Source organism: Marmota marmota, unplaced genomic scaffold, assembly GCF_001458135.2.
Source record: "Marmota marmota marmota unplaced genomic scaffold, marMar, whole genome shotgun sequence".
In the NCBI taxonomy this organism is placed as follows: domain Eukaryota; kingdom Metazoa; phylum Chordata; class Mammalia; order Rodentia; family Sciuridae; genus Marmota; species Marmota marmota.
This window is the reverse complement of record NW_026000240.1, coordinates 372397-385431: the sequence shown is the minus strand read 5'-3', so window position 1 is coordinate 385431 and position 13035 is coordinate 372397. Positions and strand designations below refer to the sequence as shown.

The window sequence follows — 13035 nt, the reverse complement described above, 5'->3', positions numbered from 1 at the left end:
GCTTTCTTTGTCATTTTCTTGAGTTATTGGAATAGTCAGATTTTGTGAACCCAGCATTAGGTCACCAGCTGGGATAGATGGTGACATACTATTACTAAATATCAAGAATTATCACTAAACTATAGTAATTAAGATTGTATAGTACTGGGCTAGGAATACAGATCTATGGTAGAACACTTGCCCAGGTTCAGTACTTAGCAACACACACACACACACACACACACACACGCACGCACGCACACACACACAGAGTTTGTGTAGTACTGATATAAAGATAGAGCAATGGAACCAGTTAGAGAGCCCCCCACAAGCCCACACAAATATAGAGACCTGATGATTGACAAAGGCATTATAGAGAAATAGTGGAGCAGAAAATGGTCTTTTCAGTAACTGTCACTGGAACAATTGGATATCCCCATGGGAAAAAAATGAAGTTGCCTTCCTCCCTCAAATTGTAGTAGGAGATTAATTCCTAATAAATTAAATGAGATGAACAATTATAAAACTTATAGAAGGGAATATCTTTATGACCTTGGGATGAGGAAAGATTTCTTTTAAAACTGAAAAAAAAAACCCATAAAGGAAAATATTAATTTAAAAAATTTTATTAAAAGCAAAGGCTTTCATCATATGATACCAGAAGGAGAGTGAAATTTTAAACCACAAATTGGAAGAAGATATTTATAACACATATAATTGACCAAGGACTCAGAATTTATAAGATCTTTTACATACCAAAAGGCTTAACCTGGGAGAGTAGTTCAGTGGTAGAGCTCTTGTCTGACATGCACAAAGCTCAGGATTCAATCTCCAGCAATGCAAAACAAAACAAAAAAACACTCAAAACAGTCACCTTATTCGAAGGGAATTCTAGAGGGCCAATAAACATTCGAAAAACTGTTCTATATAATTAATAATCAGAAATGAAAATTAAAATCACAATGAGATGCTGCTGTACAAAAATTAAAATATACTAACAAGCATGGGCAAGAATGTGCAGCCACAAGAACTCTTTGTACACTGCTGATGGATTTTAAATTGATACAACCACTTTGGAAAACAGTTAGGCATTCTCTTGTGATGTTGAAAAAATATATATAGACACACATATATATTCATATATAATTTTTGGAGGAGTACTAGGGAGTTCCTCTGACTACACTCCAGCCCTTTAAATTTTTTTTTTTTTTTTTAAAATTTTGAGACAGGGTCTTGCTAAGTTCCCCAGGCAAGCCTCAAACTTGAGATCCTCCTGCCTCCGCCTGTGTATCTTATTACACAATATTTTCACTTCTAGGTATATTTCTACATCAATGTATTATAATCAAAGTGCTCATCATTGGTAGAATACTTAAGTAAATTGTGGCAGATTCATACAATAGAATACTATGAAGACAATATAAATGAAGGAACTACTGCAATATACAACCGCATGAATGGGTCTAAATGTTGAGTAAAGCCACAAAAGAATACACATGTTGTATTCTTTTGCTTTTAGAAAGTTAAGAGGTATGAAGGGCAGAATTGTGCCATCCAGAATTATGTAGATGTCTACTATAACCTGTGAATACCTGTAACCTGTGAATATATCAGATTACATGGCAAGGGAAATTAAGGTTGCTAATCAGCTGACCTTAAAATAAGAAAATCCTTACCATTGGAGGAAGGAGCACATGTGGGAGGCAGACCATATCACAAGGATGCTTTAAAGTAGAAGAAGGAGGCAGAGAAGGAATAGCCAAGAGATAACTGCATGGGAAGGATTTGGCTTAACAGCACTACCATAAAGATGGAGGGATGGGGCTATGAGCCTAGCAATGTGGGCAGTTTCTAAGCTGGAAAGGGAAGGAAATGGATTTTGCTCTAGAGGCCCCAGAAAGAAATTTAACACTACTGACACCTTGATTTTCACCTAAGGAGCCCATTTCCAACATCTGATGTTTAGAATTGTGAAGTAAGAAGTTTGTAGGCTTCTTTTTTTAATTTTATTAGTTTTTAAATTAAAAAAAATTTTTTTTGTAGTTGTAGATGGACAGAATGCCTTTGTTTTCTTTTTCATGTGGTTTTAAGGATTGAACCCAGTGCCTCACACATGCTAGATGAGCACTCTACCACTGAGCTACAGCCCCAGCCAAGTTTGTGGTAGTTTGACACATCAGTGATAGGAAACTAATATAGAAGACCAACCTACAGATTATAAAGTGTTAAAACTAAAACTATCAAGAAAACAATTATCACTGGGGCTGGGATTGTGGCTCAACGGTAGATTGCTCGCCTAGCACGTGTGAGGCCCTGGGTTCAAACCTCAGCACCACATAAAAATAAAATAAAGATATTATGTCCATCTACAACTAAAAAACAATAAGTATTTTTTTAAAAAAAGAATAATTATCACAAAAATTAGTAAATTGGTTACATGTTTGAGAGAGGGGAAGGGGTCATCTGCAACAGCTACACTGGGGCTTCTAGGTATTGAATAGAATATTTTTCACTTCTTTGAATGCATATATGTTTCAATGCAGTCTTTTATATTTATGAAGTTGAAATGCATTGCTTTTATAACTGGAAAAGTTTTTTTTAATTGGTATAATTTTACATATTTATGAGGTATAGTATGATAATTCAATACACGATACAAAGTGGGAAAAGATTTAGGAATAAAACATCCAATTTTTTTTTTTTTTTTTTTTTAGCTGAAAAGGATGAAATTTGTTTTTCCTCCTTAATCACATTTCTTTGGCTATAAAATTATTCCCTCTGAGAGACTATGATAATACATATCCTTTACAAACCAGTATTATTTTGTAGTATTTTCCATAAGATGATCCATCTACCCAAGTTATTAATTCTGTCTGTTCATTTATGATTTTATAGCATATTAAAAGATAACTCATTTAAGGGGTTGGGGTTGTGGCTCAGTGGTAAAGTGCTTGCCTAGTATGTGTGAGGCACTGGATTTGATCCTCAGCACCACATAAAAATAAATGAATAAAATAAAAAATTGTGTCAATCTACAATTAAAAATATTTTTTTAAAAGATTACTCATTTAAAACAAGAAACTACTTGCCAAAAACATGAGAACCTTTAAAAATTATGATTTTAAAAGTAGACCAATTAGTCAGGCACAATGGCATACTGTGATCCCAGCTAACAGTTGGGTGGATGGCAAGTTTAAGACCATCCTGAGCAATTTAGTGAGACCCTATCTCAGAATAAGAAGGACTTAGGATATAGCTCAATGGTAGAACTCTTGCCTACTATCCATGAGGTCTTAAGTTCCATTGCTAATACCACAGGCACAAAAAAAAGTAGACATATTATGTTTTAAATTCTCTAATCACTTAAAAAAATAAAGAATAGTTGTTTATTGACATGCATTTAAACTTAGTATATGTCTAGCTATTGTTTTTTTTTCCCCTCATTAGTTTGGAGACAAAACTGGACTTTTAAATAATTTAGGTTTATAACACAAATATTAAGCTTTCTCTGCTTAGCTAAGGTAACCTCTGCTTAATTTTAATTTGTTGCCTGAAATTATCTTTTTCCTGGATTCAGCTTAAATATTTAAGGAGCAGTTTGTAATTGACATTAATACTTTCTTTCTTCTACTTTTAAAAGTATACTAATATAATTTAAATAGGAATTGATAAAAATTGTACTTCATATTAAAGAAGTTATTCATGGTGATTTTTTGGGAAATTTTTAGTCTGAAGTACTCAAAGGTTACTATTACCTGGGCTTTAATTTTGTCCAAGTGAATATAGCATGATGAGGCATTTTGGCAAAATAATGATCTCTTTCCCAACTTCTGTTACTATCATAAGGCAGGCAGGCATAGTCCTTAGGGAATGTGTGAGTCTTGGGACATGTTGGTCTCAGAAAACAAGGCAAAAAAAGCCTATAGACAGGGCTGGGGCTGTAGCTCAATGGTAGAGCATTTGCTTAGCATATGCAATGCACTGGGCTCGATCCTTAGCACCACATAAAAATAAATAAAATAAAGGCATTCTGTCCATCTACAACTACAAACAAACAAACAAGACAGTTATCTTAAACTTGTGAGTTCACAGAATTAGCTCTGTCCCAGATGGAAAGCTTGATTTCAATTCTTTTAGAAGTTGTTTCTATTAATTTGGTGTTAACTGCCATTCATTGTACCCTTGCAGCTTGACCTGAGCTTTGAAGAAGCGGAGAGCCATGAATTATCAAAGAACATAATCCTCATAAAAGTATTTGAATAGCCAAGGAAAGGGTGAACAAGGAAAACATCCAGAATGAGTTAACTTCAGTGAAGTAGAACGCCTGGAAGAGATTTGTGACAAGTTTAAGAAGCAAAACAAAACTATCTTGAGATTCTCCTGAGAAACAAAGTGGCATGCTTCTAATTATACCATAAAAGAACTGAAACAAGAAGGGATGAGGGAAAACTTTTCTGTAATTTGTGGAGAGAATGATTTTTGTTAAATTCAAATTCATAATCTAGAAGAGTAATTAGAAGTGTATATATCAAAATAGAAAAACAGAAAGAAGTAGAAAGAGCCATTGTAGGAGACGCATCCACTAAAGATAAAATAGACAAATCTGGTTTGGAAAGAAGGATTAAATGAGTTCACTGCATTTCAGACTAAGTGTTGAAGGTGGTAGGCAGGCATAACAAGATGCTTACAAAAGAAAGGTAATAAGGTATGCACTGAACTTTTTCATAGGACATTAGAAACTAGAAAATAGTTAAATAGCATCTACAGATTACTAAGAAAAGAACTGTCATTATCTAGCCAAAATATCATTTATTTGCTATGGTTAAAACAAGGTATTTGTATATGTGCAGGTATTCAGAGGATATATTAGCCAAGTCTTCCATCTAGAGAATGTTCTCTTTTAAGGATCTTCCAAATGATTCCCAACAGAGACTTAAGATTTCCTCTTGGCTGGGCTTAATGGTAGATTGCTTGCCTAGCCATGTTCAGGGGCCTGAGTTCTATCCCCAACACCACAAAAAAAAAGGGCAATGGAGGGGGCAGGGAGAAAACTATTTTTCTGATTTCCTACAGAAAGATAAAAACTGTAGTAAGCAAATGAATCTCACAGTATACTGAATTAAATCTGAATGGATAATGACTATAGCAACATAGTCCTTTATTCTTTGCATTTCCTATTAAGTTTGCCACTGATCCAGAAGCTTGATTAGACACAGGTTCTGACCCTTGGGAAAACCTTGAATACTTCTCTTCATCTATTTGGCTCACTGATAAAGTCATGTAGGGAATGCAGGATAAATGTTTGGTTTTTCTCCTTACTTTATCAGTGTACAGGATAATGGATTGCTGTTCTGTCATCTTTTTTGAGGTGTGTTGTTATAAGCTCGTGTAGTTTGATATTTGTGATGGATTTCAATCCATTGCAATTATTTTTATTAAAGTTCAAATTGTCTCACCTTTGGGCAGTGGGAGCCGTAAATTACTGAGTCCTTTTGACAAACCCTGATAATTTGGGGTAAAGAAAAGGGTAGTATTTTTGTTTTGTTTTGTTTTGCTATTCTAAAAACCTGGCTGTGGGAAGGTGAATTTTAGAGATCCAGTTGTTTCTTAGGCTCTTAGGAATTTAGTGATATAATCTTCAATATATAGGAGATGCCTTAGTATTTGCTTTATTTGCAATGAATAGTGGTTTTATTTTTTAGTGTATATGGAAACTCAAAAAGAAATCAACATTTCCCAGCAATAGATTCAAAGGTGTGTATTTAAACAGTTTACTGAGTCAGTTGATGTTTTAACTTTATGTTGAACCAGTCTTCACAATAGGAACACTGGAGAATTCAAATAATTACAAAGCCTGCATATTAGTTTAACATTTCAGTAAAAATTTATTGAAAAAATAACTTTTCTTTCAGACCTGTCACGAAACCGCCTCTCAGAAATTCCTATAGAAGCATGTCACTTTGTTTCTCTTGAAAATCTCAACTTATATCAAAATTGTATTCGGTATATCCCAGAGGCGATTCTAAACCTGCAGGCCCTAACATTCTTAAATATTAGGTAAGCATATTGTTTCTTTGTTTGTTTGTTTAACTTGGTTTTATATGGTCTTTCTAATTTTCTCATCTCTTTCACTAAACTGTTTACAGATATTTACAGTATCTGTTTGTATTGGCAGTTTCTGTACATGTTCTTAGGATAAATCAAAGTATATCCTGTTTCTTCTAGTGTCTCTGCTTATCTTTGGCTTTACAATCATTAACACACCCTACTAGCCATTAGTCTAACAGGCTTGTAGCAGTGGTTCTCCAATTACATTTTTAAAGTAGCTTCCTCAAACAAAAATAGTAGATCTGAAATTCCTTCACTTGGTTCTTGTGACCATGAACTTTTGTGTATTAACTTTTGAATGTGTAAATGCATTTATTCAACTCATCTCTATTTCTTCACATCTTACAATGACTTTTTAAAAAAAATTCAATATAAAACAACTGAAAATATATAAATGTAAAGAAGCACAAAGGAAATTCAACAAAATATTGTATCTTAAGTTATATAATTATAATTGATCTTCACTTTCTGTTTTTCCAGGATTTAGTCAATTTTTAAAATGTGTTTTCTTTCCCCTTATCATAAAATACCCTTTAAAAATATTTTTATAGATAATCATTTTGTTGCATAGTTTATCTACTTTTAAAAATCCATTTTCCTCCCAGATATTTAGTTTCTCCCAGTTTTTTACCACAATAAAAGTAACACTACTAGAGAAGTTTGTATGTAAATTTTATTTTTCTCTTTCCTTAAGATAAGTGTCTAGGAGTGGAATTATTATTGGATTAAAAAGTTTTAGTGCTGGGCATGGTGGTGCATGCCTGTAATCCCAGCAGTTCAGGAGCCTGAAGCAGGAGAATCATGAATTCAAAGCCAGCCTCAGCAACTTAATGAGGCCCTAACCAACTCAGCGAGACCCTGTCTCTAAATAAAATACAAAAAAGGGCTGAGGATGTGGCTCATGGTTAAGCACCCCTGGGTCCAATCCCCAGTAAAAAAAAAAAAAAAAAACCAGTTTTAAGCCTCATGGCCTCATGATCTACATTAATTACATCTTGAAAATGGAGAGGGAATTGATATTAAGGATTAAGAGGTTAAATCTACATGTGTGTTTTGTTATTTTACTTTTAGATACAATTTTTCTGTTTTTGTATAAATAAAGATTCCTTTCCTATAATTTATTTGGTATAACATATGAAATCATAGTCTATCACTTGTTTTCCATAGAGCAATATTTGAATCATTTTTGTACATTTGGTTATAATATTGTAATGATGAGTGAAGTAGAATACAAATAATTTTGTTTCTGTATCTTCAGGAGGAAAAAGAAAGGATGATCTTATGTAAATATTACTTTAATAAAATTATAATGTCATGGTCATATAGCATTCATTCTTTATAAAAGAGTTTTATTGTGTAAGAGCCCTGTAAGATAGTTAGGAAAATATTAAATCTTTAATTATCCGTGAGGACTCTTCATAAGATACAGTTATAAGTTCAGTGTTGTGCCTAAAATTACAAAGATGACATCTTGCAAAATGAAAGCTAGAACTGAAATCTAATATCCTATTTGTTCCCTGTAAGACTTATATTTGAGTCTAGAATAAGAAAGATGGAATTTTTTTCCACAGTGGTAGGCTCTGACTCCTCTTTTTCTACTTACCCATTTAGTCGGAACCAACTGTCAACATTGCCAGTACACTTGTGTAATTTACCATTGAAAGTTTTAATTGCTAGTAATAACAAATTGGTATCACTTCCAGAAGAAATTGGACATCTCAGACATTTGACAGAACTTGTAAGTTAATATTTCATTTTTTGCTCATCCAGTGTGTCTTTGTAGTCATATTATACTCTTATACGTGGTAAAGATCTACTATTAATATGTATTTTCAGCTATTTTCCACTTTGGTATTGAAGCTTGGCTGAATGAGTAGTAACTCAACTTCTTGACATTGAATTAAAAAAGAACTGAAAGTATAAGTCAAATAGGCCCACACAAAATGGGAAAATGTCTTTAGAATTATGTTCTAACCAGTGTTAAATGATTTGTTATTAATTTTTTGAAATATAAGGTAATAATGCATTTGGTTTTTCAAATTAAATTTTATTAATACCATCAATATTCTAATTTTCTGTTAGCCCCTTTATGGGAGTGGGCACTTCAAAAGTCAGCCCCCCCACACACACACACACACATACTATCTCAAACTCTACAGTATATTTTACTGCCCTATATTTTTTCCATATTTTTATGGATGCATTATATTTATACATAATGTTGGGCTTTGTTGTTGCCTCATATTTTCTAAGACATTTACTTGAACTTTACCTACCCTCCTTGTAAATTATAAGAAAGCATCTCTTGTGTATTTATGTTCAAATACAAGAATGAGACTTTTCTTGGGCTGGAGTTATGGCTCAGTGGTAGAGTGCTCGCCTAGCATGCATGACACACTGAATTCAATCCTCAGCATCACATAAAGTAAAATAAAGACATTGTGTCTACCTATAACTAAAATAAATAAATAAATAAAAAGAATAAGACTTTTCTCATTTTGGGGTAATTATACCACAATAATACTATAAGCTGGTACTACAATTTTCTTCATTTTATAGCTGAGGAAACTAGCACTCAGGTTAGTAACTTGTTCAAGGTTACATAACAAAAGAAGAATTTGAAACCATTCCTAACTTAACACTAAAGCCCATGTTTAATATTTCTGAAATGGTTCAATACAAACATGTTCACTGGGATTTAGGTGTATTGTTCCATGCTGGTTTATTAACAAAGAGGGTTATTGTAAACAAAAAAAAATATACGCAACATAAATCTAATTAGATTAGATCATTCTTTTTCAGGTGGATTTTGAATATAGGAAGTTATATGTAAAAATTCACAGACATATTAGAGCTAGCATCTGGATTTTAGACTACTATTTTAGAGCCAGTTAAACGTAGAAATGAAGTCCAAAATGTATGTATGTTGGGCATTTCTTCAGATTCTTATTTTTAAATCTTTAAACTTTTATACTTAGTCAATCCTAAATACTCCAAAGATAGATAGGTTTCAGAAGCTGCTTTTAGTTTTCTACAAAAAAGGTTATTTGATACTTTGAGTCCTAAGAATTAGTAACCCTAAAGCCCCTGACTCCCAATGGCTGTTCTTTCTGCAACATCCATGTTACCTCTTTCTTTTTTCCCCTTCATTTAAAAATGGAATTAAACTTCTGTCTTTTGGAATATATATATTCTACATATACACATATATCTTTTATTCCCTCCTTAGGGATATATTATGTATTGCTATAAACTTTTGGCTCAGAACCAGTTTTCTTGACACTTGTTGCCTATAGCATTAGATTTAAAAGTCTAGCTTCGGATTCTACTTTAGTCATTAATTCATAGGAAAAGTGAAAATTGCATTGTTTTCTCTAAGAGTATTTTGAGGAAATTAACAAATAATGTTTGAGCTTAATGAAGTTTTGGGTAAATCTGATTTTCTTTCTTTCTTTTTTTCTTTCCTTTCTTCCTCCCTTCCCTTCCTTTCTTTCCTTCCTGTCCTTCCCATCTTTCCTTCCTGTTCCTTCCTTTCTCTTTCTCTTTCTCTTTTTTTGAACCAGGGATTGAATCCAGAGGTGCTTTACCTCTGAGCCATATCCCAGCCCTTTTTATTTTGATACAGGGTCTTGCTTAGGACCTTGCTATAAGTTGCGAGGCTGGTCTCAAACTTGTGATCCTCTTGTCTCAGCCTCTGAGTTGCTGGGATTACAATAGTGAGCTACCAAGCCCGGCAGTAGTCTGATTCTCTAAACAGTAAATGTATTATTTTCTTTGCCTTATATACTGGAAGAATTTTAAGTGATAATGTGCAGCTTGGAGCTTTATATCAACCTAGATAGTTTCTTGCTATAATGCATGATATGGGTTAACGAATTATTCTGGCTGATCTCAGAATTATGAAATTCTGAATTTATTAATCTTAGAACCTATGGGTAGTTTCTTTTCAGAACCATTGTAATAAAACTGTTACCAAAATACCAGAATGCCTGTAATCCCACTACTCAGGAGGGAAGGACTGTAATTTTGAGGCCAGTCTTGGCAATTTAGTGAGATTAGACCCTGATGTATCAAAACAAAAATATATATATAAAAAAGATTTGGTGGCTGGGATTGTGGCCCAGCGATAGAGCTCTCGCCTAGCACGTGTGAGGCCCTGGGTTCAATCCTCAGTACCATATAAAAATAAATAAACAAAATAAAGATATTGTGTCCAACTACAACTAAAAAATAATTTTTTTAAAAAAAGGACTTGGGATGTAAGTTAGTGGTAAAGTATCCCTGGATTCAATCCTTATTATCACAAAAAAATAAAAAGAGGCCTACCTAACATATATATTGGAATTGGGTTGATCGTATGCTAATAAAACAGCTTGTTTTTCCATAACCTTTGAGTTACGTGTATTTTATTTTTTATCCACATCCAATTTGATAATTTGAAATCTTCTTTGTATTTTTATATTTTCAAACAGTTGAAACTGATGTTTTGAAAATGGAGTTTTTTCTTTCAAATAATTTTATCATTTAATTTTTAATTTTAATTTATTAGAATAATATATAATAAAATAGTTATTTTTATACTTTTTTTATATTTACCTTTTCATCAGTGTTTTCATTTGATCTGATATCCTAGCCCTTCTAGTCATATTTTAAGTCATCTAATTAACAATATTCTTGAGAAATATTTATGGCTCATAAATTTTTTAAATTAAATGTGAGCACAAATTATGGAATTATTCTTTAACAGAGAATCATAATTTTTTTTTATAACTGAGAAGAACCCTAGGTATTATTTTATCTAATCTCATTGTAGAGATAGTTTACTATTAGAACAATGATTACTTTGTTCCCTTTTGAAATAGGATGTGAGCTGCAATGAAATTCAAACTATACCTTCCCAGATTGGTAATCTAGAGGCCTTGAGAGACCTTAATGTGAGAAGAAATCACTTAGTACGTTTGCCTGAAGGTAAGAAATTGTGAAACAATTGTTTTATTATTATTCATCTTTTTATTTTTAAGATCTTGTTGGGCTGGAGATATAGCTCAGTTGGTAGAGAGCTTGCCTCACATGCACAAGGCCCTGGGTTCAGTCCCCAGGAAAACACACACACACACACATACACACACACACACACACACACACACACGAGATCTCTGAATGATGGGCACAAGACAAAAATGAAGAGTTAGGATGAATTTTTGAAAGTCAGTGGTTTATTTAATAGTGTTATCTGTTCTATTATGAAGTTTTAAAAGAGTCTTCAGTGAAAAATTTAGGTAACTATTTACAAATGACTTTATTTTTGTATCTTATCAATCAATATAATTAATAATTCAGGGTAGTGTCTCTGGAAATTTTGGTAAGCATGACTGTTGGAGGAATGTAACATGTTTTGATAATGGGATAGTCTAGTAACATGAAGAGCATTCTTGCACTTAGCACTGACTTACAAATGGCCTTGAACTGAATTTATTTTTATCCTTCAATGGAAAAGTTCAGTCTTAATTAACCATGTGAAGGTGCTGTATTGAGTAAATAATGAATGAGGTAAGAGACTGTCCTAGAAGGCTGATTATCTTAGACTGACTATAAACTCTCGTATCTTGACTGATAAAAATGATTAAATAAATTAAATGTAATTTTATCAGTCTTCCACAAATACAAAGTTGTAAAAGGAAGGAGCTATAAATGAAGGTAAAAATAGGAAGAACCATTATTTTATTCAAAATATATATTCTCTAATTTAATATGGAAAATTTCATTTATTAATGGGAACAGTGAACTTCTGTGTATCCATCACCCAGCTACAGCTATCATCAGCTATTGGCAACACTTGTTTCATATACTCTTATCCACTTTCCCCACCTTATCCTGTAGATTAATTTGAAACAAATTCCAGAAATTCATTCATAATCATTTCAGATTGTATTTTTAAAAGATAAATCTTCAGAAGGCATTTTTAATGACAATGATTTTTACAAAACATGACAGAATGTACAATAATATTGAGTTAACAAATGATGTTTTTGCTCTTACTATAGAATCAAAACATTTATACCATTTTGATCCAGTATAACAATTAGTTCTAACATTTTTGACATATGTGAATCCCAAGTAAACATATAAGAAAATGACTTTCCCTGTTCACCTTTATTCACTGGTCACTGCCACATTACCTAACATCCTGCATATCTTTTCTCTCACTACTTGTCCAGTAACCTTCATTCCTTTCACCTTCAGGGTCTTCTCTTCTTGGTGTTGGCTACAAACTCAAGAATATGCATTGAGACCCTCAGCAGAACCAAAATCATGACACATGACCCAATAACCCCAGATTCCCTCTAGGATTATCCCTCTACTAGGACCTAAAATCAACTTAGGTTGATTTTAAAAGCTTATTTGTATAATAAGATTTATTAATATGAAATTAGTTAATGAAAATATTGAGCTTTTGATGAAAATGAAAATTGGGGGTTTCTGATGGCAATCACAGTGTAATAATTTTATCACCTAATTTAACTCTTAACTTATTTTGATTATAAACTATCAAGAAAATTATGAGTCATAGGATATACAGTTAAGCTGAGTTAAACTGAATATCAACATATGTATTTAAACTGAGATAACAGGCACTTTATTCTAACAGTACACAAGTTAGCATGGAAGTTTGTGTTAACTAGTAATCTCACACTGCAGTTTGGTCATTAACATATTACATCTTCTATTTTGATGTTTTGATTTAAAATTAAATTAATTTTAATTTTTACTAAATAAACTATTACATCATTCAAAAGATATTTAAAAACTTAAATAGTGGCATTCCTTAAAACTCCCCACACTCTAGTTTCCATGGCCAGAGCATCTACCTTCATTAAACCTATTTGACTTTTTCCACTGTTGTTTGCTCACTTTTTTTTGGGGGGGGGGGGGAATCAGGGATTGAAT

At 32.7% G+C, this 13035-nt stretch overlaps 1 protein-coding gene across 14 annotated transcripts in view; it reads left to right on the top strand.

Moving 5' to 3' along the window:
* Positions 1-13035, top strand: part of Lrch3 (leucine rich repeats and calponin homology domain containing 3) — a 120819-nt gene that overhangs the window by 35642 nt on the left and 72142 nt on the right. For all 14 annotated transcript variants that reach the window (XM_048794234.1, XM_048794228.1, XM_048794236.1 and 11 more), the window contains exons 2-4: positions 5892-6036; positions 7699-7825; positions 10950-11055. In XM_048794234.1, the coding sequence (XP_048650191.1) occupies positions 5892-6036; positions 7699-7825; positions 10950-11055 (378 nt within the window). The remainder of the gene's footprint in view (positions 1-5891; positions 6037-7698; positions 7826-10949; positions 11056-13035) is intronic.